General features: G+C 42.4%; 3 protein-coding genes across 7 annotated transcripts in view; 2 read left to right on the top strand and 1 right to left on the bottom strand.

Moving 5' to 3' along the window:
- Positions 1 to 6,863, top strand: part of TCEA1 (transcription elongation factor A1) — a 31,730-nt gene extending 24,867 nt beyond the window's left edge. For both annotated transcript variants that reach the window (XM_005479297.3, XM_026791295.2), the window contains exon 10: positions 442 to 6,863. In XM_005479297.3, coding sequence (XP_005479354.1) covers positions 442 to 450 — 9 coding nt within the window. In that variant the 3' untranslated portion in view covers positions 451 to 6,863. The remainder of the gene's footprint in view (positions 1 to 441) is intronic.
- Positions 548 to 24,333, bottom strand: RGS20 (regulator of G protein signaling 20). 2 transcript variants are annotated; one of them, XM_005479295.4, is made up of 6 exons: positions 24,304 to 24,333; positions 23,675 to 24,031; positions 13,674 to 13,822; positions 9,570 to 9,656; positions 8,496 to 8,730; positions 548 to 7,313 (listed from the first exon to the last, which is right to left on the bottom strand). In XM_005479295.4, exons 1-6 carry the CDS (start codon positions 24,316 to 24,318, stop codon positions 7,125 to 7,127), a joined length of 1,032 nt encoding a protein of 343 aa, XP_005479352.2. In that variant the 5' UTR covers positions 24,319 to 24,333; the 3' UTR covers positions 548 to 7,124. The 2 variants fall into 2 exon arrangements, with proteins under 2 accessions (XP_005479352.2, XP_005479351.1); XM_005479294.4 differs by lacking the exons at positions 23,675 to 24,031; positions 24,304 to 24,333 and adding an exon at positions 22,350 to 23,571.
- Positions 22,790 to 27,463, top strand: part of LOC113458802 (uncharacterized) — a 25,353-nt gene continuing 20,679 nt past the window's right edge. For 2 of the 3 annotated variants that reach the window (XR_012582451.1, XR_012582449.1), the window contains exons 1-2: positions 22,790 to 23,666; positions 24,265 to 25,100. Coding sequence is in view for 1 of the 3 variants with exons in the window: in XM_074551028.1 (XP_074407129.1) it covers positions 23,159 to 23,666; positions 24,265 to 24,704 (948 nt within the window). In the remaining 2 variants the exon portion in view is untranslated. Of the gene's footprint in view, positions 23,667 to 24,264; positions 26,470 to 27,463 lie in introns of those variants that run through there. The other variant, XM_074551028.1, reaches the window with a different exon arrangement.

Below are 27,463 nucleotides of genomic sequence, written 5' to 3'. Positions count from 1 at the left end.
TCACATGCCATAGGAAGCATGATAACCTCATTCTGTTATTTTTCTATGTTAAGAATACTGCAGCTCTGCAGGGCCATGCCACGGTGTACGTTAAGATTTCCACATAAAAAAACATTTTATGTATCTTGGTTTACATAGCTTATTGCTGAATATTGTTCATATATAGGCTCTGAGATATCTAAATAATATGTATAAAGCTTAGAAATCGTTTGATGGAATTGTTTGCAGTAACTGGAAAAGTATATTTGTCCTTAAAACCTTATGTAAGGTTGTAGTTACAGAAGTGTCTGTATACAGATGCCCGAAGGAATGGTTAAAATATAAGTGCTTTAATTAGTAATTTCCATATCCTAAGTATGGTGTTGTATTTCTGTTTATTCTTGTAGAGGTTTAGAACTAAGATGTATAAAGATCTCATGAAGCATTATTTTCTTTTGACAGTTCTGTTAGAAGAAGAAATTGTCAAGACATCTGGACCAGTATGAACAAGGATTTTGTAATTAGCTTTAAAAACTAGACTAAGCATTTAGCTTCCTGCAAATGAGAGGGTTTTTTGGTTTTTCTTTTCTTTTTATTTCAAAGCAGCATACATGCCTCAAGTTAGCCTTTGTTTTGACACAACCATCATTTCCTTAAATGCCTTCCTATAGCTGATAGTCAGTAGGGTCAGGTTCCTCAATTGTATGGTGAATTTTAAAATATTTTTTCATTTTTATAAGTAAGTTGACATTAAACTTTTACCAGTTAAACATTTTGGTAATTGTCTTGTTTTTTTCTAACTATGTGAATAATGTACTGTATTTTTTGTGGTCTGAAATATACACGCTCCTCCTGTGTGTATTTTGCCTCTCCACATGTGCTCGGTTGTAAGAATGAAATTTGTTTCTCTCTTCTCTGTTCACTTTGCTTTGCAAGCAGAAAAGGTATATAAGTTCCTCATAACGTTAAGCTCAGTTGTTAACTAATACACAATTTAATTAACTCTTTACTTTGTGTGCTCTTTCTGGACTAGGACTAAATTTGCAGTCATGGGGTTTGAATATTTGTTATGGATATGATGACCTCTTTTGCAGTGGTTGGTTAAGCTTGTTTATGTAACCAGCTTTGATCAATGCAATATATTTTATTGCCCAAAGCATGTATTTTACCTTCTATCAGCAGGCATTATTCCTAAGAATGTCCTAAAATAGTGGTTAGATCTGATTTGAGTGTTCAGTCTTGCTTAATGTGCTTGACAACCAACTTGGGCTTAGACTTTGTATATAAGCAAAGGCATTGTGTTGTAGGCTATCCTAATAACACCAGCTAAGCAATTCATTACATTAAACTGGCTGGGGAGATAATACTATACTCCCTTCATTTAAATGGCATTGATTTTGTTCATGAAATGATTTTTTGAAATGTAGGGTATCTGGTGTCCATCATAGACCTGCAAGCGGGAATAAATTATTAAAATTATGATCTTTTCCATATGAGAAATTATATAAATGCTGCATTTTTAGAATTTGCTTTTTAGCAGTGCATGTTTAGAATTATTTGCAAATGTGTTTTCAAGAAAAATCATGTCAACATCTTTAGAAGAGATTAAATTCATTAAATCTAATTTTATATTACTTAATTTGTTAGAGTTTGGGGCTGAGGAGGTCTATTTTGGCACTGTATAAATTATTCATGAGGGAATGGGAAGAGTATGCACAGCTCCTGGAAAATAAATTCCTTGAATGTAAAGGAAAACCAAGTTTTTCTATGTTGAATGTTTTTTGTGTGATAGTGGCAACTGTAACAAATGAGTTGGAAATAGTATGATGACACTTGAACTTTGGGAGACAAGAACTGTTTGGTTAATACTTGATACAGCAAGCTTTTCCAGTCAGCTTATGCAAGGAAGTGTGGCTTTTCTGCTGAAGGGTAAAAATTATTAAAATAGAAGAAGTTTTGTTACAGACTATTTTTTAAGCAGAAAATTGCTTAGCATTTAAAGTTTCTTGAATAGATTTTTATATATAAACATTTTAACTCGACTTATGCTAGTGCTTTTTAGAAAATATTTTTTTCTGCTAGCAGCATAGGTTAATTTTTAACCTCTCTGGAGGTCCATTGACAGGATTGTTTCCTAAGAGTTACTAAAAGATGTAATTTTTTTTTCCAAGTTGTTGAGGACAACAAACAAATTAAAGTTTTTTACTATCAATTAGACTGCTTTGTTTGGGGACCTTTCTAAAAGAACAAGTCCAAAAACTTGTGTTAAAAACGACAGCAAATTGGATGCCAAGTAGACCTAAATTTCCACAGCTGTTCACAGCATACATATGCAGGGCAGGCAGTGGATGGTTTGCATAAGCTTCTTCGCACAGTGTGTCCTTTAATCTTAGTGTCTGATTGTGACACTTAAAGAAATATCTTTTGAGAAACTGTAGTAATTGTTTTTCTCTAGTCACCAGATTATATCTGGACTATATTAAAAGAACCAGAACTGTGGTAGCACTTTCTGTGATGCAGGTGTATCCAAGTGGGAGTTGAAATAAAATGTGATTTCACCTGATGATACCTGAGCAGCAGCCCTCATCCTTCTCTCTTCTGCCCCCATGGTAAAAAGAACTGTTTCTTTTGCCCAGTGAAGGATGGAGTGCAACAGCTAGATTCAAAAATGCATCTAATGCATCTGTTCTATTCATGCTTTATTTTGGTTACCCAAATCCAAAAATAAAACTTTCCAGTACAGATCTTTGGATGGACCTCTGTTCAACAGTTGCTGCAGTGTTCACAGCTGTCTGAAATTGCCCTCCTGTATCAAAGAGGATGCAAAGGTGGGGCTGGGACTGTCTCATTTCTCCATGGCTGGCTTTGTCTACTGGGCTGCAGTTGTGCCATGACTGACCCAGTACTCTGGGGTATTTCATGCACTGAAACATGCCAGCAGAACTGGTGATCAATCTCTCCATCTAAGAATAGCAGGTTTGGTTATTACCTTTATGGACACCTGAATCCTCTCAGATGGAGCAGAGTTGGCCTACAATTTAAGGTAGCTTGTACACAATTCTAATAGAGAGAAAGAGGAGGCCACATTCCTTCTGCTGTGTGTGTGTGTGTTTATGTGTGTCTTATTTAAGGATCTACTCTTCTGTAAGCAAGGCTAGAGGATCCTGCTGCTCAGAAAACACAGCTTCTGGATCCTTCATTAGAAGACATTTTCTCATATATAATACATTTGCTCATATATTCTGTTATCCTGTTCAGGAGAAAGTATGAGTTTTAAACTGTCTTGTACTGAATGGTTCTTTTTGACTATCACTGAGCAGAAGGGAAACATCTTCCCAGTGATCCTGGCTTTTGTGAACCCGAGGAAGGGCATGGTTTTTATCTGGAGTTCAGGATTCAACTTGTGATCACATACATTAATTTTAAATTGAAACTCAAACCCTTTCCAGCCTGGACAGGACTTAATTCATCAACATGAAGTCTTCATTCTGTAAAATGTGGTTGTATTACCTTTCAAATACATGCCTCTGGAAATAGATCTTGAAATATTAGTTATTCATATAAACAAACCTGAGGAGTTTTACTTCTTTTAAGCACAGTTTTTTACAGCTGTATGATAGCTTCTGTTTCACTAGATCATCACTACTCTTGAATTCTATTCCCATTTCAAAGAGTTTGGGATTAATTTAGTTACAACCTTAGTATAAAAAACTTTTTCACAATGTCATTGAAACAATGCTTGTATCTTTTATAGCAGAAGACACATGTTCTTAAAAATTGCTTACAGCAGAGTTGTTTAAAAATTACTTAACATTATGATATGATGGCCTTTCTCATCACTTAATCTTTTTTCTGATATCCTTTGTAATCCAAAACTGCTTAAGTACATGATGCTTGTGGGATGGATTTTAATCTAACTTTATATGGTAGAGCCCTTCAGAATATTTTTTTCCTCCATTTGTGCTGTGCTAATGACTTTGGAATTTAAAGGTCACTGTAAAGCACAGTATGTTGGCTGAAGGAGCCCATGCAATTTTAATAGTGCTTAGCAGGCTGGTGAAAAGAGCAGTCTTTAACAGTGTGCATGTTCTGTGGGAGTTACTGCTTTATGATGTGCAGACATTGAAGGAAGAATGCCAGTGGACTGGAAAGTTGTTACAGCTTAATGATATCCTGCAGTTCAATAAATGCCAAGGCAAACCAACCGTGCTCATTTTCAACCTAGGATAAATTGATTTTGTGATAATTTCTTACATGATTAAATAATGTCAATATGATTATTTTCTTTTGCTACTCATGTAGCTACTTGTCTATGGAAACTTTTCCTTTTCTGTGCACTTCTCTTTTGCCCTGAGAAGTTTACGCACCATGAGCAGGTATATAGCAATGAAATGTAATTAAAAATTGGTTGTCTGTGTGGGTGGGTTTTTGTTTTCATCTTCCCCCTCCCCCCCTCCTTGCCTCCATGCCTTTAATTAATCCAGCATTAACCAGCCTCAAAATAACAAGATATTTAAGGGAGTGGGTTGTTTGAGTTTTTAGGAGATATTCTCAGCATGCCTAGGGATCAGCATTCTGCTCCTGGTGGTGGGTATAAGCCTAGGCCTAAAGCACAGCATTAAAATTTGGTAAGATATTTCAGGAAAGAATGTACATTGCAAATGTCAACATATTGTTATGCAGAAGTAAAATGGAAATTACCTAGAGAATGTTCATTGCTTAGAAGTTGTGGCACATGGAAAATAAGCTTAGAAATTATTACTTTATTTTTTTAATAATTTAGTGTTAGCCATAAAACTGCCCAAACCAATATAGTTTTCTCTGCCCTTTAACTTCATTACATCTTTTTTTCTTTATTTCCTTGCAGAATAATAGAATATATAGTTTGATATGGACTATGAGCATTCAGTCTGTCTTCCAGCTTTTAATGAAGTATCTTTGCATGGAAGAGAGATAACTTAAAAGAAATTAAATCCTCCATTTTGTGAGGTGACATGCTTTGAAGGTTTTTTTTTTATGTGTGCATATGATCTTTCCAACAAGCTGAATTTGACCTAGGTGAACTTTATTTGTCAACTTAGAGGTTTAGAGCACTCCTGCCCACTCTGATTAAAACAAATACAGTATCATCTGTTTGACTGCAAGCTCCCCATGAGTGCTGCCTTTTGAAGATATCTGGTTTGTTTTGTTGAAGTTACTACTTACATTGTAATATTTTACATAAACTGAAATGGTATTGGTAGTGCTCCGGGTGTGTTAAATAGAAATTCAGCTGAGGTAAGCAGCATTGATAGGGTCAGCATTGGTGAACATTAACTGAACTGTGTCTTTAGTGGTGCATGGAAGGGTTTCCTCTTAACTTACTCATCCAGCACTGTGCTACAGCAGGCAAAAGCACTTTCCTTTGCTCTATTTTTCTTTGTTTACTTTTTTTGTGCTGACATGTTTAATACTGTTTTGTTGTTGGAAGGAGATAATGAAAACTGGTTATAGAATCATAAATGATGTGGGTTGGAAGGTACCTTAATCTTGTGCCATCCCCACTGGCAGGAACACTTTCCACTAGACCAGTTTGCCCATCTAGCCTGGCTTGAACCAGCCCATAGCATTGATAAATTACCATGTACCAGCTCTTCTCCTGTGGTGCTAGGTACTGAAAAAATCAAATCATTATGTGCTGCAAAACGCAGTAAGGGCACAACATATCACCTGCCAAGTGCATTAAGGAAACAATTAAATTGATCTCTTAAATTCTGTTTTGTTCCTCCCATTTCATTTTTTTTAGAGAAAGTTCCCATTTTGTATTTTCCATAGCGCTGGAACTAGGCAAAGAGTAGGTTTTAGAAAGGCTACAGTACACATCACTGAACTCTGTCTGTCTGGCACCCCTTTCTGGGGGTATTTTTTTGTGTCTTTCTCTTTCCCATATGTCTTTTTCCAACCTGTACGTGTCATTTGGCTCATTTAAATAAATACACAGGGAAAAATACAATTCAGTGGAAACCCACTATAAACTCCAGAGTTTAATGTAGTGGAATTGTAGTGAATCATGTGGTTTAAAAGAAAGAAGACATTAGAGTAACAGATGTACAGATGGTTTATGTGAATTCAACTTACTTTCTTCCTAGTATTTCCTGTGATTACTGATTTTGAGATATGACCGGGAATTAAGTGTAATGCTTTGGGCATACTGTAAATGAACATGGTTTGTAACTGGATAGAGCTGGTGCTGTATCAGAACACAGATTCCATCTTCCTGCTTTTATTAAATAAATTGTGTGTATATCTGTAATGGAAACCTTACAAGATCTGTCAGGGAATGGGAGAATTTCATATTTACAAACCCAAGCTGGTTGAAACTGTCATCATCTTGCTAACAAATAGTGAAGGGTTTTACAAACACCTACTGAGGGAAGAGAAAAATATGTGAGAATTCTTGTGCTTTATATGAATGCCCAGACTTGTCTTCCTCTGAAATAAATAATTTAACTTTATGAACATCAACAAAGGGAACTTAATGCTTTCAGCAGATTCTAGTACTAAAATAACAATTCTTCAGCAAAAGTGTTTTTTTTTATAAGCAGCATTATTTCAACCAGTAACTTTCATAAACTTGAGATTGCCATGCCAATTTCCATTAGTGCACCATGTATGCATTAAAGATACCAAAACAAGTGGAGTGTACCTATGCCAGGTGTGATGGCAGTGCCTAGAGTAACACAGTATTGACAGTAATATTTTTACTTTGGTCACAGTGTGGATGGGGCAACTGGTTTCATTTTCAAGAAAATTCTAACACTCCACTTAAAAATCATTTGTAGTTTCATGCTCAGTTGGTATTTGTACCTCAGACATAAGGTATAAATTTGTGTCTGTATTGTCTGCTGTGTTTGAAAAAATACTGCATTTTTTGAACAAGGTTTCTTCATTCTCTTCATTTCCTTTTGCAAAGTAATACTGAATTTAATCAGAAACTGCACTTAGTTGATTGTGTCAGAGCTTTGTGCGGATTTAAATTATTCAGTCTGTAGTAAAACTTGCCTGAGTTATTTTCAGGTAAATATCTGATTAATTCTAAATTCCCTGTGGATTTCTGTAGCCCAGAGTCCTGTCTGTTTTAAAATAAATACATTTAAGAAAAAATTCTATGCTTCAATGGATTTTTCAGACAAGGACTGAAGCAAGTCCTTATAAATAGCAGAGTTCATAAACCGTGGGTAAGAGTCTCTGTGCATTAAGGTATAAATTTGAAGCTGTGCGTCATCAAAGGTGTGTTGTGAGGGTTCCAGCATATTTCGGTTAATAACTTCTCTTACTCTGGAGTCCAGACTGACCTGTGTATTAAAATAGAAAGTCACGTAAATAATAGTGAATAATACACGTGGGGTCTTATTTTTCTCTCATTGGTTGAAAAAGCTATCTTTTTTAAGCATTTCAGCTGGTGTCCTACAAGACTGTAAAAATTGCTAAGTGAACTTCTGCAAAAAATGATTCTGTTAAAATTTGAGTGGAGTAATATCTTGCGTATGGGTAATGTCCTCACTGAGGTACCTTATTGGAACAAGGCTGTCTGCAATCCCGTTATTACTGAGACCGATGGGTTATTTCCAGACCAACTTCCTGCTCTGTAGTAGAGAGCATTTATAATTTTTTGTGACAGTTCATTTCCTGGAGAGTTGGTGCTGTTGTAAAGAGACTGAGTTTGGAGTAAAGAGTATGACGCAGGTGGACAATGTAACCTGGGAAGCTGTTTCTTAATCAAATTGCTGTTAAAAAGCAGAGTGAGTTGATGTGAACCACAGGTAGGGCTGTATAATGATTCCATACAACATACAGTAATGTAATTTTTTTTTTCTGCAGGTCCTATATGTCTGTCGAGAGACATTAGTATTGCAGGAACAGACTGGGTAGATTTAAACAGCATTTTTATAAGTACATAAGTATAGCTGGCACAAAAAAATTAAATTGTAATTTTGCAAGGATGTTGAAAGGTTTCAAATTCTAGCCTGCTTGGCAGGATTATATTCAAACTGTACTGAGGTGTCTTTGAAACTTGACATATTTGCTAACAGCAAAATAGTTTTGAAAATTTTGGGGAAGTAATTCTATTTGTTCTATGCCATATTTTGTCAGCTGCTCTGTGAGAAATTTGTCTTTGAAAATGACACTATTTGTGGTTACTGTGCTTTTGGAGAAATGTATACACCCTCCTCTGAGTGTAAGGAGAAAAGGAACTGATTTGTCCAACAAATAAAATTTGAGTTGGGCAAGGTGAATGTGATCAGCCATATATTTGTGCCTCAAACTAAAAATTCCACATCAGCATGCCAGGGTAGCATAGGAAGATCCTTACAACCAGTGAAAGTTTTGACCATCTCACCTCAATGGTGGGTGCCTTCTTCCCCTAAATATCTACATGATGGCAGTGGAATGTGGGGGGTGGGGGAAATTCTCCCTAAGTATTGCTGTAACTGTGCAAAGAAACATCAAAGAATGTATTAAGGAAAGCAATATACCTCCTTTGGAGAGAGGATAGAAATATAATCTTCATAAATTAGTCTTGCTTTTTCTTCAATGACGCTTTTGTTGGATTCTTGTTTTAGTTCCTCACAGGCCATCCAGAAAAGCATGTTTTCCTCGCTGAATTCTGTTCGCAGAAATTCACGAAAAGCATTTCTGCCAGCTGGAGTGAGCATCAACTTGTCAAATGATTGAGCCCAGGCATTTACTTCTTCAAGAGTGGGAGCAGGGCTTAAGGAGGAAGAAGAGCAAAAGGAGAGAAACGAATGATTGTTACTCAAGCTGTTTGCAGCTGGCAGGAGGCATCTGCCCTCACAATGGAACAAAATTGTGAAGTTCATGGGGTTCTGATTCCTCATTTCAGCCACCCAAGTGCAAACTCGTGTAAACACATTTATAAGATGTTTTTTGAAAGTGTGCTTATCAAAAGCTCTGATGCAGGTGATTGCCTCTGCTTTGATGCAGAAATTGCTAGTGCTCAGAGTAATTGCAACAAAGAAGTACCCGTCTAACAGCTAGACATTTTTTCTATCCCTAATAATCCTTGTTAAATTATGGTTAAAAATTGAATGAAAATACATATAAAGAAGCAATGATTTAAACCCTTTGAAAGGTACCCACCTGTATGTTACCATTTTGCAGGTGCTTTTACCTGTTTGAGCATTTCTGAAGAAACTATTGCCTGACTTTTGGGAGGATTTAAGCTCCAGTTTATTATTTCTGTTAGGCTGAACACTGTTGGTTAAGCTCATTGCATACTTGCTGGGTGGGAACAGGGTGTGTTTTTAAATTATTTCAGGAAAAAGCTAAAAATTCAGTTTACAATGCTGGTTTTAATTTGTCATGGGAGTGGGGATGTGCTTACATGCTGCATATGAATGAAGTAAAATATTATAGATCAGACCTTTGTTTCATTAGGAGGTAAAAAAACAGGTGACTTGCAAATTGGGTGTAAATGACAAGTAGATAATAGTTATTTTCATATTTCAGGTAAACTATTGCAATTACTTAGTATGGCTTGTTGGGTTTGTTTCATTTTAGCTTGACAGAACACTTAATAAAGACCATACCTTTCTTCACAGTTTGGAATACCCTCTGCTTGGAGTTCATGAGATGTTCTCCTTGCTCTCTCTTCTTCTTGATTTCTAACAGTAAGACTGAAAAGTAGCAAACAAAGTTTTAGTCAACTTTATACAGAAAAACGCTGAACATACACCAGACACTTTTCCTCCTATACTAAAAATAAAAATTCTAAAAGGACAGAAGCTAATGATAGGCACATTACCCACAGTTACATTCTGACCTTATTTTTACAATTGTATAAACCTTGAGTGTAGCTGAAAGCTGTTTAGTATTCTATAATACAGGTTTTCTACAGCAGGAGCATAGTTCCATAAAATATCTCAAGTTGAAGGGACTCATAAGGATTGTCAGATCCAATTCTATATATATGTATATATATATACATACACACACACAAGTGTGTATGGGATGCATACCCTTTGTCACATACCAAATTAATTCTCTGTTTGTTTTTGTACTGTGTACGCTCAGTGCAATGCTTTTAGTTCAGCTGGACCTGATGCACTGGTTTTATGTGAGTTAGGTTTCAAGGTAGGTGGGTTTGGATTTGTTTGTTAGCATTTTTTTCTCCTCAGTTGTGATGAGGACCAACACTCTGGTTTGGAATGGTGATACCATGAAAGGAAAGCCAGAGTTCAGAAGCAGGATGCAAGATTTAAGTGAACTAAAGACTTCTCTATGTGGTTTTGGAAGGGTAAGCACTTTCAGAGTTCAGATATAGATACAGCCAGATTGTGTGGTGATTGATTGCATCTTAGCAAATTGCTAATACATGTGTCAAAATGTGAGATCTGGAGCACAAAGAGCAGATCTATCATTGCTGAATATAATTTTGAGTATGTCTGAATGGAAACACTTGTTTGTAGCATTACAAAAACAAAGTTTGCTGCAGTCACTAGTGATCGCTGACAGTTTTTGCTGTCCTGTAGCTGTGAACTGCTTCTTTCATCAAATGTTACTAAAGATAGCTCTAGTTCTTAAAATTTTCTTTTGTGGTTTTAGATGATTAATTTTCATTTCAAACTGGATTTGAAAATGGAAAATTTTTTGTTTCGGAGTGGGGACTACATTCAGTTCATCCAGGCTATGGTAGCTTAGTGAGAAATGCACATGCACACACATATGCTATCATAAAATCTGTAAAGCTGCTTAAAATATGTCAAGAAGAAAAGGTCACAGTGTTTTTTATATTTTGTATTGCCCGTTATTTATATGAAATGGGTCCTCCAGCCTGAAACAAGGCAACACAGTTGCTATAACTTCTAGGGAAATACCAAACTTAATTTCTTCCTTAGTATCTTACCTTTCTTTCATGCTAATGTTCTAAGTTTTGCTGCCTTAATCGCTAAGAATCTCATTTATCTCTAGGAAGGTTTTTGGTTAAACCAGTGGATTTTTCTGCCTGTTTTGCATTCTAAACTCTTGGCCAACTTTTATTTGCAGCCTTATTGTTTACTGGGCATCTCCTTCTCTGTCTTTCGCTACCATTGGTCCATAATCTGCAGAGAGCTACTTTTCTCTTTGCCACAGCAGTCCATGTGTGGAAGATATAGGAAAGCTTTTGTATTGCTGAGATGGAGAGCAGATAGTGCAAACACTTCTTTTCAGCAATATCTGAACCATATGTTCAAACCAATGAACTATGACAACTTACCTTTAAAGAAAAAAAAGAGAAAAATGTAAGTAGTAATGCTAGTTCTTTTTTCTGTTAGGTTATATGGGTCTCAAGCCTTTACTATCCTTTTTACCAATGGTTCTGGCATTTTTTGAATATGTAAAGTGATATGTATTCTCACACACAGAGAGGCAGTGATACTCTTATCAGAACTACTTTTGGATTGAGGGGACCCAACAGATCCAATAGAAAGGAATACAATCATATGGGATAAAGACCAAAGAAATAACAAAAGCCTCCCTAAGAGAACATGCCATGCTTCAGAAAATTGCTTACAGGCAGGCTCTTTCCCTAGAAGTGAACTAGTAAACAATAAAGAGAGTAGTGCAGTACCGTATCCTCTCAGGAACTGGAAGAGTAACAGGCTGGAGGTTTGGGTTTGACTGCAGGAATGAACACAGGCTCTGAGCATCCAGCTGAGAGACTCATTTCAGTTCATTCTAAATCTACTATTAAGAATATGCTGAATATTGGATGTTCAGCAGCTCAGCAGCATGACTCATAGAGACTGTTATTTTTATTCCTATTCATAATCTTTCTGTTCCAAGAGCTTAGGCTATTTTGAGGAAATGGTCTATGAATGGGGAACATAAATAGCTTAATTACGGTTTGTTTTGCATTTCTTGCTACTAGAAAACAATTGTTTCAAAAAAAATCAGGAATTATTTTAAAGCTGAAACAAGCTACTCTGTTTCTGAGCCTGTATTGGTTGCCCAGATGATTCTGAAATGCTAATAGGAATTATAAGCATCATGAAATCTGGGTACTTTCACAAACCCTATTGAGTAAATTGCTTTCTTTGAATTGTTTGAATAGTGAGATACACAGAAAATGAGCATCCTGGAAAATATCAGGTAAAATCACAAAAAAAAAGTACTTTATCAACAATTTACAAGGTAAAATGCAAATTTTATATACTATGACGTAGTAGATAAATGTGTCTTATTTTTTCCTTTAACTGAAAACCATTTTTGTGTAATGCAGCTCTGGACTCAGCTACTTGCAATTGCACTGGACAGCTGTTGAAATGGCATTGGAATTTGTGTGGGATGATTTAACATAGATGCAATAGGACACAAACTGATCCTGTACAGGCAGAGTGTTAATGTCTCTCTAAATCCTACCTTGGTTTACCTTTAAGCACCTGCTGAAAAGCTTGGTAGGATCAGAGTCAGAGTTCTTGGCATCTCACAAAAAAACCCAAACCTCCAAGCAGCCTTTTGTCCTTGCAAAATATTCACTATTTGCATTAGGAAAGGCAGAATCCTGTGTGCCTTGGTTTCTGATGAGCTGAGTACCAATAGCAAGGAAATTATCAGTCTGTTCTTCCCTTGCCTTCTAATGGTGTTCTCCAAAGCATTTGCCACAAGGTGCTATTGGAAAACAACATTAGTGGAATAGATTCCTAGCCCAGGCTGTAAGGTTATTTGTGACAATTTTCCATCACCTCAGTGTCAGGTTTGCTTGCTCTGAAGTGTTTATGTGGTGGATAGTGAATCTCTAAGAAGGATTCCCTTGCTGTCAGAATTTTGGCTAAACTCTATGGCTGTTTAAGACTTTTGTTTACTTGAATACAAGTTCTACTCTTACCCATGAGGTAATACTTTGCCCTAACCAGATACAGGGATTTTGAGTATGGGAAGATTTACTTCAATTTAGAATGAAATCACTTGGATCTGAAGGAGCTGGTAAGAAAGTGAAGGTGAACACATTGTTAATTTAGGAATCAAGTGATTCCTCCTCTTTTGCTTTGATTGATAAATTCTCTTCCTTAACAGAAGTAGGACTTTTGTAGTGGGGGTTTTTCTGAATTTTTTTCTGCTTAGCTTCTCAACTTCAGCAAATACCCACAGTGTTTAAAGTTTCTGGTCCCAATGATTATCTTCATATGAGTTGCAGGTGCCAGGAGTTGGCAATACTAATTAATGGCAACAGATCCAGTTACCTTCAGGGGAAAAGAAGTGTGCTGGGCACCTGCTTATTCATTTTTTGACCTAAAAATTCTTCCACCTTCCCTACCTCCATTTAACACCTTTGGTGCTGATTGCCAAGGCCCAAATCTAAAAATAAACCTCTGACATATTCTGGTAATGCTTTCAGTTTTTAGTGGGAGCACTTGGTGAAGCTCAGTGCTGAGGTTAGCACAAAACAGACATTGCACAATATTGACAAAAAAAGAGCAATAGAGATACTGTACAGATATTTCTTTTAAAATCTGTTACTTCAATGGCAGGGGAAAGAAGGAGTATGCTGGAGTAGAGGGTTGTGTCACAGTGGTAGAGCACAGCAATCTCTTTGTGTCCCAGATCTGCAGAATTATACATTTTTTTTTCTTTGGCTTATGTTGTCCTGTGCAGGAGCTATGTGTCCATTCCCTTCTATTGTGTTCCCTAGAGGTTTGAATGAGAGGGGTTACCATGAGCAGCTGCAGCAGCAGCACCAGCAAAAGCAGCAGGCATTGGAGCCTCGGTTCCCAGTGCTGAGCTGAGCCTGTGCAGCCCCTGGGCTCTCCGGGGTCGCCGCCATCTGCCGTTTGCGGATTTCCGTCCTCTCCGATCCCATGGGCTGCAAGCGACAAACAAAGGGGGGAGTGAGAAACATCTCTCTCTGTTTTCCTTTTTTGTTTGCTTTAAAAATCCTACCCAGAAGTGCTGAAGGCCACAGCCTCAAGGGAACTGAAAAGCTAAATCACTGATTTTCCCCCATGGAAGTTCTAAGGTGTTGAATCCTTTGGAAGATCCACTCATTTAAGTGCTGTGATGGAAGGCAAAGGGCTAATGAATTCTTCAGGTGCCTGGGAATGCAATGAGATCAAAAGGTACAAGTGAGGGGTCTTGGAGAGCTAGAGCTCTTGGCACAGATGTGTATCAGCCCATGAGTTGAAAGAGTTTCCTGAGGTTTTGACTTCAGGGCCATCCTAAGGATAGTGGTACAGAATAGAAGTAGTTAGGGCCTCTCTTTCTTTTTTCTTTCTTTTTTTCCCCTGATTAGCCAACTCACAGGCTTCACGATGCTTGAGTGAGACACCTGAGCTCTCCTGAAAATCTGGCCTTTGATGAATACTGAGGATGTCTTAAACCTGCTGGCTCCCTTTGTAGCAAAGGGGGAAGGGCCAATGCTCATTTCTCCATTGAATGTCTGACAGCCACAGTTTTTAAAAACGTTTGTCTCTGTGCTTCTGTGAAGGTGAGGAGGAAACACAAAACTAGATGTTAATAATTACATGGTTTTCACTGAGCCCCCCAACTGAAGACAGCATGAAACAGTTTTTGGTGGATGCACTGGTTGGTTTTTTGCACAGTTGTAGGAAGCCTTTTGGGAGACTGCATTTTGCAGAGTGTGCAGATAAGTGATGTTGATGAAATGACAAGTCCCCTTGAGGTCCCTGTTCATTTCTGACCTATCTCTGAGCTTCACATTTGCTCTACAGCACTTAATAGTGCTCTCCCTGTTATGCTGAAAGTTGTGCCATATGTAAGTGACAGATGTCTTTGAGAGATGAAATGCTAGCTTGTACAAAGATTAGCATGGCTTTCTTAATCTTATTTGTATTTGATTTTTGGATACATAGCTAGTCATCCTCCTGTGTCACGAGATCCCTTTGTGTGTAGGTTTGTTTCAGGTTGCTAAACCTTCTTTTGAGGCATGACAATTGTAGGGGAATTAAAATTAACTGCTACCAATTTATAATTCTTTTTTTCATCTATAATATCAGACTTGAATCTAATAAGATAAATACTTGGGGGTTAAAATCTTTTCTTTCTAAAATGTTCATCCAGGTTTAGGAAATGCTGCTGTTTTAACTTGAGGGGGAATGTACAGATGGTATCATGGACCCAGCAGAAGTGTCAGGAGAAGAAAGAATGTTTTTTTAGCAGAGTGCAGCATTACATTTTGCTGCACTTTGGCTACTGTGGTTTTTTCAATGTTGAATTTATTTCTGTCTTGTAGAGCTTAATAATTTTCGTATTTGTGAGAACCACCCACTCTCCCAAGAGACAAATGCACAACACGGTAGCAGAAGATGCACCTGTGTAGCAGGAGGAATAAAATACAAGAACAACAATATAGACAGAAACTACAACCCATTTGAAAACTCTGAAGGCCCAATCTGACAAGCAATGCCTAAATGACCAGAAATAGAAAATCAGAAAAAATAACATAGCTTCCAACTGCCCCTCCCCAACTTTTCTTGTTTCTAAATGTGAAAGGATCACTGAAATGTAGAATGTATTTGTAGATTCAGATTTCTCCCTGTCAGCTTCAGATTCACATGAATGGAATGAATAAGCATTAATTTCTTTACGGTTACCTGTACTTTTTTAAATGAAGCATTTTTACATTTCAGTTAGAGAGTGATAGCATATAAAACATTTTTTGAAGGATCATATATCTAACAATATTTCAGGCTGCTTTGGATAGTAAACTATTATTATTGATTAGAAAAATGTCACTTGGATTCAGCACACAGACATGTGCTGTTTATATAGCCTAATACATCCACTCTTACTTCTGAGATAATTTATGTTCACACATTCATATCTCTAATTCATATTAATAATGAGTTGGCCTGGGCTAAATATGATCCAGGGCCCATGTTACAGGATGGCAAGGTAGAGAGCTGAGCCGTGGTGCAGGTTATTGCAGAGTTGTAGAAACTCCTTTGGTGCACTTAATACTTTAAGTCCCATAGGACAAAACCGTGTCAGGCTGGTCACACAGAGCAAGCAATAAGTGATCTATCTCAGCACTGTTTATCTAACGTCAAAAGAGCTTTATTTTATGTAGATATCTTTCTGCTGCTTCTAATATATCCAGAATTTCACTGTAGGACATGGAAAGTTTCCATCACACTCTGCTGCTTCTTGCTGCAACCACCAGAGCTGCTTGCCAGGCAGTTGCTGGTTTGAGTTGTGCTGTGTGCAGGAATGGATAATAGGTTTATCAATTAATCCAGTGAATATTATTTGTAGGAATTAACAAAATTCATTGCTCCTTTAGAGTACAGCCCACATTAGCAACAATTTAAGCAATTGCTTTATTGATTGGTGGATCTGTGGGAGTTGAGGTGGTTATTATTTAGCCTTCTTTAGACTTCAGGCTCCTTTGGGGCAAAAAAGAGAGGATATTTTTAGACCTCATAGTGAAAAGGTCTTCTATTCATGTAATTTTACAGTTGTTACTTTGGGACATCAGATTTCCAGACCACTGTGAAGGTGCTATGGGAATGAAAAAATGGTATGAGAACCCTCTGTACTGGGTGTTCTCTGCACTTTGAGACTGGATTCTGCCTTCTCTGTCCACACCATCTGGAGCAGCAAAGTGCCTCGTTTGAAAATGGGTTAGACAAGAAGACACAGAGCATAGGAAAACTGGAGATGGACTGCTATCCTGTACATGTTTCCTGAGGAATCCAAAAATGCTTTTAGGCTACTGATGGAATGATGTAAGACACCTGTAACCAAAGGACTTCAACCCTACCATCTCATGCTCTGTTTATACTCAGAGTGGGTATGGTTTCAGCCGATTGCTGAGCATAACACAAATAGTCAGTAGGGTCTAATTTTGCTAATATTGACTCACTGTGAGGAATCAGATCCTTGGATGGGACAGTCAGTGTCAGTGTCTAGATGGCAAGAGGGGGTTCTGTTGCACAGGTCCTCATAGTGGTGGTGTTGGCTGGGTCACATGAGGCTCTGGGACCTGCATTACTGCTCAGATCCTACACATTGCTGTCTCATGTGCCTTGGGACTGCCCCAGCACATGCATAATCCATCCCTGGTGATTGTCTGGAGCTACAAAGCAGCTTCTACCTCCCTAAATTGCGTGCATGAGTCTATCCTGCATGATCATTTTTGCATCTGCAGGAAGTTTCTTCTGACTATGGACAAGTAACTGGTCACTTACAGGCCTCCTCTGACTACCTGCAGTCTGTGAAGAATTGGGTTGATTTTGTAGCTTTGGAGTTTCTGGATCTCCTCCACCCTGGATTTTAATCAGCACAGTGGAACATAAAGAAACTTTTCCAGGCAGTGGATCCTGCCTGGAATAATCCACAGAACCATCTAAATTCCACATGGAGAGTGCCAATTACTCAAATACTTAGATGAGAACAGGGAGTAGGAGTAGAAGTGTGTCAGAGGTGATCAGCTTGTCTCCAGCTGGTTCATTGTTTCAAGCCAGTCTAATGTAGAATCTCTGCAGATGCCTAGGTGCGGAGTTTCTGGATCTCCCAAGGAAAGAGATGTCCTTCTCTATGTAATGATAACAACAAATTGAGTCCATTATGAAATTGTCCCTGAAGAGCAATGAAACAAAAATAGAGGAAAAATAATGGCACATGTTCTTGCTTCTTATCCTGCCAGATAGCATCTATGAATCACATAAAAAATATATGTGCTCATATTATTGAATGCTAATAAGTAATTTAAAAAAAGAAGTCCAAGGATTTAGGCAAGCATCAGTGATGCTACTTTTGACAATAGTGGCAAAACCACTGTATGCCTTAAGAGTAATGCTGAGGTGATGAGATAAGAATGTCTGTCATAACTTTTGCATAATTCCAAAGCATACCTATCTGACATTCAGATTATGAAGCATTTCTCCATGTAACCTTATAAACACAAAGGAGTGTAAAGGTCAGGAGTGAAAATTATTTCCCTGATTAAAAACACCTCAGGTGATATTTGGCTTAGTTGTAACATTTATAGTATTTGCTAATTTCTCAGCAGAAGGGTGGGCTACCAAGAAAATAGCATTCCCAAAGGAGGTATATTTAAAATCTAAGCCACAAATGTCAATTTAAAAACCAAAACAAAACCTCAACCAAATAAAAAAAAAAGCCCCAAACCCAGGAATACGCAGAAGATTGTAGACAAAACTTTATACTTTTATCCCCACTTTATGCTAAAACACAATATCTTTTCAGCTCAGAGTGCAAAGATTCTATTACTTAAACTTAATTACTGAGACCTAATGTTCCCTCCTTGTGTGCATCACCATCAGGCAGGTGTGCAAGCCTTTAGCTTGTTCTTGGGGCTGATTTGCACGGCCACAGCGTGAAGCTTCCCCAGTAACTGCACAGCCTGGGAAGCCCTGTGCTGGAACACTAGCTGACAGCACTTGGAGTGAGGGCACAGATGTGGGTCATATAGCCCAGTTACTTTTCAGTAAATGCTCAGGCCTGGTCCAAACTCCACTGAAGCAATGAAAGGCACCTCTTGGTGTCAGCAAGCTTTGGGTTACGTAGCTCTCACAGTTGCTGCTTTGACTTTGGATCCTCCCAGTGATGATAACTAGTGAGTTGGAAGAGATTCTGTTCTTTATCTACTAATGTCATAAGAGGCTTGCAACTGGGGTCAACTTCCAAATAAATCTCTAAACCTATTTTTTAACAATTCAGATATATTTGGGGCTGCAACAAACTCCCACTGAAGCCTGTGGCAGTTCACTGTCAGCTGAAATATGAACAGGAAACTTGATGCTCGTGCTTCTTCCTTTTCATTGACAAATGTGACAAGCAGGCTTTCTGCATTAAGCAGCGTGCTATTTTAGTCAGAAAAGAATTCTAATATATGTTAATGAACTCGCCCACACATATGCACATGCTTTAGGCATAGTTGTCAGATTGCCCGCTTAGTAGGTTAAGAGCAAGAGCTCCTGGAAGTTACCTTTATTATTGGAGATTTGGCATATTGTAGTGGGGTGCCTGAAATGGATGAGAGTTTGTGACTGCAAGACAGAGGTTAGCAGAAAGGAGAGTGGCAGCACATGGAATAAACCTCTTTTTATGTCACTGCTCTGTCCAAGCCTGTTCAAGGCTTCAGTGGATAAAGTTGCAAGTAAAAGTGTTATCCTCTAACTAACAGCTCTGGGATACTTTCATGTCAAATGTCCAGAATCTGAGTACCTTTGCTTGTTTTACTTAGTTTATTTTTCCAGAGGAGCAGCAGCTCAGACGAGCCAAGTTCATCTATCCAGCTTAAAGGATTGCTTTCCATTTCAAAAGGAATGGCTGAAAGGGTATCACATCCACACAGCAAGAGGTAAATGGTGCCTTGATCATGTCACCTGTCACAGGTATTTTTCTACCGATGCCTTAGATGTCTTCTGCTCTTCTTTCTTTGGTATTCAGTTCTGCCCAGTTGGCCACCAGGAGGCCACTCTGTGCAAAAACTTCCTGCACTAAAGGCTTTCTCTGAGTAAAATCTGACTTTCTTGTTAGAAACCTAGTTACTTGGGGCTTCAGTGAGATTTTTGTGGGTGCTTTGTTTGTGTTTCATATAGACGTCTATATCTCCTCTGGGTAAAGAATTTCTTTAGTTTGGATTTTATTAGCAGGGTCACTGTCACTATTTCTCCTGTAATAAGGGAAAGACATTAAAAAGTTCTTTACTAGTTGCATAGAAAAAGCAACAAAAGCAATCTGTAGTTTCTGTCCAGCTGATTAAGTGGATGCTATGACAGTGGGGTACTATGAATGTAAGTATGGATATAACTTCATCCCATGCTGAGTCCTTCACAAACTAGGTCACTGCAAACTGCAATTAAGTTAAATCAGTGTCAGGATCTTCTAGTCTGCACAGCACAAGCTGTCAGCTTCCCTTGCCTTGTCCTCTGTGGCAGCTGGGGTCAGCCTCAGTGTATCTATGTCAGCCACACTGACTGATCAGCTCTCTTAGAAGAAAAACCAACAAAAACCCCCTCAGACTTCTCCAGCGCTGGGGTTTTTACCACTGCTTCAACCCTGCTTTTGCTGGCTCTGATGTCAGAGAAAGCACCTGCTTCTAGTTATTTTTATGCAGCAATAACATTTAAAAAAATCTTTCCTCCCAATATTTTACAAACCTCTCTACAATGCAGTGAAGCTGGTGCCTGCAGCAGTTTACTCTGCTCACTCCCATTATCTCCTCCTGAGCGCTTGGTTGCATTGTGCTTAATTATGAATGGCCTCCAAAAAGCCCGTTTTACTGTACTATGAAGTGACTCACATCACACAGCAGCTCTGACAACTCGCACCGGGTACTGGAGGCACATGGCGCTGTGTTAGTCAGTGACTCATTTCACATTGTACTCGGTGCTGAGATCTGACTCACATCGAACTGTGTGAGAAGCTGACTGACATTGTGCTGGTCTGAAAGCTGGTTTGAATCGGGATGACTCACCCTGGAGTGCATTAAGCGGTGATTCACACACTGTTTCCTATTGATTCCGATTGTCGCGATTCACTTCGGATTGTACTACGCTGGCATCTGGCTGCTCCGCAGGGCAGGCTCTGTGATAGCAACCCTCTGCCTGGGGAGCTCGGCTGTAGTGCCAGCCTGCAGTGTCAGCCAGGAGGAGCAGTACCAAAGTCAATTCAATGCTGAAGGAAGGACAGATTTTGGCTTAGCACACATTAAGTTTGACCGTGACACTTCCTGGACTTCTTTTCTTCAACTGGCTTTGACAAGTCTTGAAAACAGCAAGTGAGGAGTAATGAACCTCTAGCTAAGAGTCCTCTTACTTCTGAATGCCAGGGGATCTCCAGAGCACTTCCAAGACTTGCGGTCTCCTTTGTCACTTCTCTTAGTGACAAGAAGATGCGATGAAATTCTGGAAGTGACTGAGTACTGATAGTTGCTTAAATGCTCCAACTCCATCAACATTTGACCTGAGCAAGAGACCCTGCAGCGTAAAAACTCCTCCCCGGTACTTTAAGCTCAGTCTTCAGACATCACTACTCTGTTCTAAGCAAGGGGTAGGGAATGTATAACAACTTAAGTGATGCTTCCATGATTAAGTATTTGGGACCCAGAGTAAAGATATCAAAGTAAGTATTGATGAGAGGAGGAGATAAAAAAACGAAGAGGAAATAAAGTAGCTGTTGTCTCACCTTTGAGCATTTTATAAAACACAGTGCTAGTTTTACACTCAGTTGTCTCTGAGTTTAGAGAGACACTCCTAATTTTAACATGACGTTCCTAATTTTAGGAACCACTACTAGGAATCTCCTAGTGGATAATGATTCCGGTGTTCTGTTTAGTCAAACTGGTGTTTATTGCTTCTGGTCCTGTAATAGAGCAGTGGTGTAGCCACCTCCACATCTCTGCAGAGCACTGGATTCTATGCTGACATTCTGTTTGTGCAACAGAGGTACAGGGAGACTCCTTGCCATTACATCATAGCAACAAGCATCATATGAAAACTTTTCATTTTACATTTTTCAACAGCAAAAATGAACAATGGAACGGTTGCATAAAGTAAATTACACCACTATTAAATTATTGTGTGTTCTTACTGGAGTCTACAAGGATAATATTATTTCACTTTCTGTATTTGTGTCCGATTTTCGTTACCTGCTTTTTCTTACTCACTGACATTACCTAATGACAGAGCTCGGGAAGAGCTCTTACTCTTGACGAGGCAGGCTGGCCCTGGAAGTCTCTCTACGAAAACACTCGCCTGTTGCTGCTTCTCTCTCTAACTTGGCAGGGGAGCCCCGGGCTCCAAGAGCAGACGCTCTCCGAGAGGGACCCCCTTCACGGCGGGGCGGGGGCTGCACGGATGCTGCCGCATCTTCGTGAGACGGGGCAGAGGGGCCCTGAGCGGGGCCGAGCCGGGCTGGTGCCTGCGCTGGGGCCGGGGATGTGGCTCGGGCCGGGGTGCGATCCCGCCCCGGGGAGGGATCCTGACCCCGCTCCCGGGGCCGAGGTGAGCCGGGTGCCACCCGGGCTCTGCGCTGGGAGCTCCTGGGGAGGGACGTGGCGGGGAGAGCCCGAGCGCCGGGGGCTCCCGGCTCGCAGCTCCCGACCCTCCGGGAGAGCGGGGGAAACGCCTTTTGCGCCGGGTCCCCGCCGTTCCTCCCGGGGAGGGCGGCCAAAGCCGCTGTCCCGCCCTGGCCGCAGGGCCACCGTCCAGTCCCGTCCCGTTCCATCCCGTCCCATACTGTCCGGTCCCGTCCCGTCCATCCCGCTGCAGCCGGGGCCGCTCCAGCTGCAGCACGGGGGTCGCGGCTGCCGGCGGCGAGCCCTCTCCTGCTTTCAACTCGGGATGGATGGATGGATGGATGCCGTGCCCGGCTGCCGCCGGGCGGCACCGAGCGCTACTCACGGTGTCGGCAGCGGGGCCCGGCCGGGCGTCCTCCCACGCTTCCCCTCCGGTCCCGGCGGGCTGGGCGACCGGGAGCGGGGGCTCTCCGGCCCCACGCATGCGCCCGGCCCCGCGGGCTCCTCTCGGTGCGGCCGCGGGTGGGTTCGCTCACCGTGCCCGGAGCCGCAGGGAGCGAGGCCGGCAGCCCGCGCTCCCCGCCCCGCCCCGCCTCGGCACGGCACGGCACGGCACGGCCCGACGGCGTGGGCTGCCGCCGGATCGCCCCTGGCGAGGCGAACACCGGGGGCTGCTCCGGCTCAGGGCCGGTTTGCAAGAGGATCAAACACGGCAGCAGCGCCCGCACGGCGGCGGCGGGCTGGGGAGGGCGCGGGGGAAGCCATGAGACGGGCGCCGCAGGGAGAAACGCCGGAGAGAACGGCGTGAGAGCGTGTGAGCGGGGAGTGTGTGTGCGCGTTTGTGTGTGTGCGCCGATGGGAGGGAGTGGGAAGGGCTTGGAGAGGCGGCGGTGTCGCCGTGGGGCTCGGTGCTGGTGCTTCTGTGCTAACAGATGCCTGAGAGGAGAGCCGGGCTTGTCAACCCGGCGCTGGAACATGCTCGCGTTTTAAGTAACTGCGTGTTAAGATACACTTTTTCCCTCCTCTAGCCGCCTCCCGCTTTCCAGCGGCGCAGGGCTCGCCACCACCGGGCAGGTGTGACACGGCTGCGGCAGCGCGGCTCCGGGCACGGCGTGTGCCGGGCTGGGCGCTCACCTCGCTCCCCGGAGGCGCCAGTAGGAACATCACCAGGTTTAGGGGATTCTCTCACCGACAATGATCCGCAGCCTCCATCCCCCGGGCAGCCGTCTGCCGGGACAAGGGTTAACGGGACGACTGCGGCTTGCTAGTACCTCCCGGGCAGACCGACAGTGTCTTCCCGTGAAACCAAGAGTGATCCGGTGCGTGAACGCTCTGCGCGTTCCCGGTTCCCGGAGCTGGGAGCCCGGCTGCCGTCGGGGCTGTTCCCTTCCCGCCCGCGCACCGGGCGCGGAGCAGGGCGGCCGCAGGATCCGCCTCGCCGGAGCCAGCGGACCCGGGGGCGCTGGGGATAGCAGAGGGGACCAGCGGGGATGGCAGAGGGGACCAGCGGGCTGGGGATGGCAGGCGGGACCCGCGGGCTCCGCTGTGGCGCCCGGGGCTTTGCCGCGGAGCTCGCCCGGCACCCCCGAGCCTCCCACGCCGCTGCCGGCTGAGGGCACGTGGGCGGACAGCGGCTTCCCTGGTGCGGGGAGCAGGAGCAGGAAGAGGAGGAGGAGGAGGGGTGGACGCGGCCCCAGGAGCGGTACTCACGGCGCCGGGAGGCTCGGGGGCAGCGCGGGGCTGCGGCGGCGCGGCTCCGTGGCACGCCGGGCATCTCCGGCGCTCCGGGGGGAGGCGGCTGGGCGGCGGCGGCGGGGCCGGGGCGGGGGCCGGCGGCGGCTCAGCCCAGCGGCCCCGCAGCAGGGCGGCGAGCGGGCAGCGGGCAGGGGCCCCGCTCCCGGCCAGCAGCGCCGCCAAGCCCGCGGGACACAAGCGGGGCTCCGGGGCGTCCCGACGGGGCGCCGAGACGAAGCGCTGGCAAGGCCGGCGGGCAGGGAGCTGCGGCCGCAGGAAGGGGCTGGAGAGCAGAGCTGACAGCGAGGCGAGGGCCCTGGCAGGCCTCGGAGTCTGCGGCGAGCGGGGGAGGTGTGGGAGCGGAGGGATGGGGCGGGAAGAGAGAGAGAGAGAGAGAAAAACACAAAGTGAGCATCACCGAGAGGGCAGGCGGGGGCCCGGCACAGCCAGCAGAGCCCCGCAGCGCTAAGATGAGGGTTGGAGTGCTGGCGGCCGTGAGCCCACAGCCTGCTGCCCTCGCACCCCCCTTGCCCCCATGTGCACTCAGTCTTCTGAACTTTCCTCAGCCGGTCCCTCAGGCGAGCGCCGGAGCACAGCTCTCGTACCCAGCCAGCGCCCATTGGGTTCGGAGCTGGCCACAGTGCCAGAGGAGCACCGGAACGAATTTGGCCACTTACAACCTCCACTCAAAGAGCAGCTCCCGAAAATCCCCATCCGAAAAGCCGATCGCGGAGCACGGGCGGAGCTGCGGTCGGGAGCGGAGCGGAGCCGTCGCCTCCCGGAGCTGTCCAGGGTGCTGAGCCTGCTCCTCCAGGAGCTCCCCGGGCCCGCCCCGAGGGGCGAGCGCCAGGGCACCGGCACCCTGCCCTGCCTTGTGAGCGCCATTGTCCGGCAGGGAAGGAGCCGCCTGGATGGGCTCCTCCTCCGGATTTTTGTCCATTCCTGCTCAGCATGGCCCCTGAGCAGGAGTGGACCAAAACCACTGCTCTGCTTCCTTTTTCTCTAGCAATGACTTCTACCTGTTTTTGTTTGGGTTTTCATGATTTCATCAAGGTTTAGACCACCCCAAAACGTTGTCCCTATTTCTGGCCTACAAACAGGCATCAAAGAGACAGAGAGGAACTGAAGTATGCACAGTGTGAAGAAAGCCCTTCCCACCGTGATGGTGCTGCCCTTGAAGGCCAAAGGCACTTGCCCCAGCAATGGGAGAACGTGGGTGTGCTGCCATTGATGCCAGGGAAGGTGCTCCTTAGAGCTGAAACCAGCGGGGAAAGCTGCCATTCCTACACTGAAGGAGAGCTTGCTGTTGCTTAGCAGCAGAGAGTTCCCCTAGGTCTGTTTGGAGAGGTGAACTACGGCAGAAACTGGACAATGTTCCCAGGAGAGCAGAAAAAATAGAAAGGTTGGTTCCCACCCCACAGCCCCACTCAGTATTCCTCCTGCCCACTGGCAAGGAGCCCTTCTGGGAATCCCTGCCCTTTTGCTTGTGGCAGAAAGCGTAGAACTGATGTTGAACAGATTTCTGTGCCAAACTACACTTGCCAAGGTCCAGACAGGACCTATGGAGATATTATAGGTTTGACAGTATTAAATGACACTGCCTCACTCCTTGGCAGAGAAAAGGGAACATAGTCTCAGTAAGTGTACTGAGGTGGTTGTTTATGTGGATCAGGACCAAGCTCAAAACACCTGCTAACACCACTGGCTTTTGAATTCAGCTCTTGGTCACTCTACCAGGACAGGCAGTCATTTCTCAGACTGGTGAGTAAATGTGACTCCCCTAAGACCTCTCTAGACTATAGTCCCAAGTGGCATCCTAAATCTTAGCAGGAATACTTGATCAAGTTCAGGCTTAAAGTGCTGGCAGAATGTAACCCCTTTGGAAGGTATATTCTTGCTCCACCATCCTTTCCTTTTGTCTCAGGAGAGTCATGTTCCTGCCAACAGGCAGGGGGTTTAGAATGAAGTGATCTTTAAGGCCCCTTCCAACCCAAACCATTCCATGGTTCTAGCTGACATCTTATTAAATAAGGTTTTTTTATTTTTTTTTTCAAAATTCATGATGCAGTGATGGTGGGTAGTACTGTATAAAAATATGGTATTTATGCTCCCTAGGATAAATGATATTAGATAAAGAAAGCCACCTAAGCTAACTATTTTCCAGTGATTGGAGCTTGTAGGCAACTCTGTCTCAGTCTGTAGGCAGATGCCTCTGCATCACTGCATGTGTACACAGCCACATCCTGAAACAGTTGAATGGTGTGGAGGAATAAAGTCCTCACAAAATTGTTAATGTAGTCACCTTCTCCTCCTTTCCCTGTGAATGATGGATGCAGGCTGATATCCAGCTGCGTGAGACAGAACTGCACAAACAAGGGCTTGCACTTTGCTGAAATGGGGTTTAGAGCTGAGAGAGCTGAGAGACGCAGACTGGAACCCTTTCTCGCCCTAAAGGAATGTGAACATGCATTTCTCATGCATGAAAGAAAATTCCCTCAGTCATCAGAGCAGCTTGCTCTGCATGTTTCTCTGTGACCTTACTCTTGGTCCCCTTTACTGCTCTACTTTGCTCAGGTTAATTCAACTTCACTGGGACAGAGGGAAAGCCACATGTCAATCTAGCAAGGCTCAGGAGTACTTGACCTTGCACTTATTTCTGTTTCAAAAAATAAATTATGGAAAATTGAGACCTTACATGTGAGCTGTGCATTTAATATAATTATCCCATATAATGGCACTTTTTTTCTATAACATACATGGTAAATAATAGACCAGGAGATCTGGTTTCAGTATTGGTATTATCTACCAATATTGAAACCAGATCTCCTGGTCTATTATTTACCATGTATGTTACAGAAAAAAAGTATTATCTACCAGTATATCAGGCATTACAAAACCCACCTCCACCCTTTACTTGAGTTTCCTGAATATTTCACTTTACACTCATGAGCTCTTGACAAACTTTTAGGAGGAAATTCTATCCAGCATGCAGTTTTTAAAAAATTCTAAATCAGAAAGGGATGGCTTTATATGAGGGTGCCTTTGCTATTTAGTATTGCCCCTTTGGATGCTCCTTAGACTCCACCCTCCCTCTTTCTGCAAACTTGTCCAGTTAACATGTTTTCCTAATTTTGCCTTGGTGTAAATGAAGAAATCTGTTACTTTTCTTATTGATTTTATTTTATTTTATTTTATTTTATTTTATTTTATTTTATTTTATTTTATTTTATTTTATTTTATTTTAATGAAAACTTATATGGTACTTTTTAAATTTGTTCTCACAGTTTTCAGGAGAGGTGATAAGAAAGATAATACAGAACATGTGTCTGTAATTTAATAACATTGCATTCCAACACTCTTGCAGTCACACATCAATGGGTGACATAATGAACATTTCAGCTTTTTTAGGGCCTGTTTTCCTTTAAGGTGTGAGGGCTGATTGCTGTCTCATACCTGAACTTCTGCTCCCTGCCCAAGGAGAGGTCATACACATTTCTATGGCAGCTTTTGTGTTCTAGTCTATTTCAGTGTTTCCTGCTCCCTTAAATTGTTAAAAAGAGAGTTTCTAGACCATTGAATGGAGCTGATTCATAGGGAATTAGGGAGATTAGGGAGCAATTCAAACAGAGAGTAAGAAGCCATTTTTTACCTTTTTCATTGACATAAAAGTGCACTTGTTACAAATAATTTTGAAGACTGATAGGCTTTTCTGGGAAAGGAGATATTTTCAGAAGGAGAATGAGTTTCCAGGGACTTCAGCTGAAC

This window comes from Zonotrichia albicollis, chromosome 1 (assembly GCF_047830755.1).
Source record: "Zonotrichia albicollis isolate bZonAlb1 chromosome 1, bZonAlb1.hap1, whole genome shotgun sequence".
Taxonomy (NCBI): domain Eukaryota; kingdom Metazoa; phylum Chordata; class Aves; order Passeriformes; family Passerellidae; genus Zonotrichia; species Zonotrichia albicollis.
This window is presented reverse-complemented; position numbering and strand designations above follow the sequence as displayed.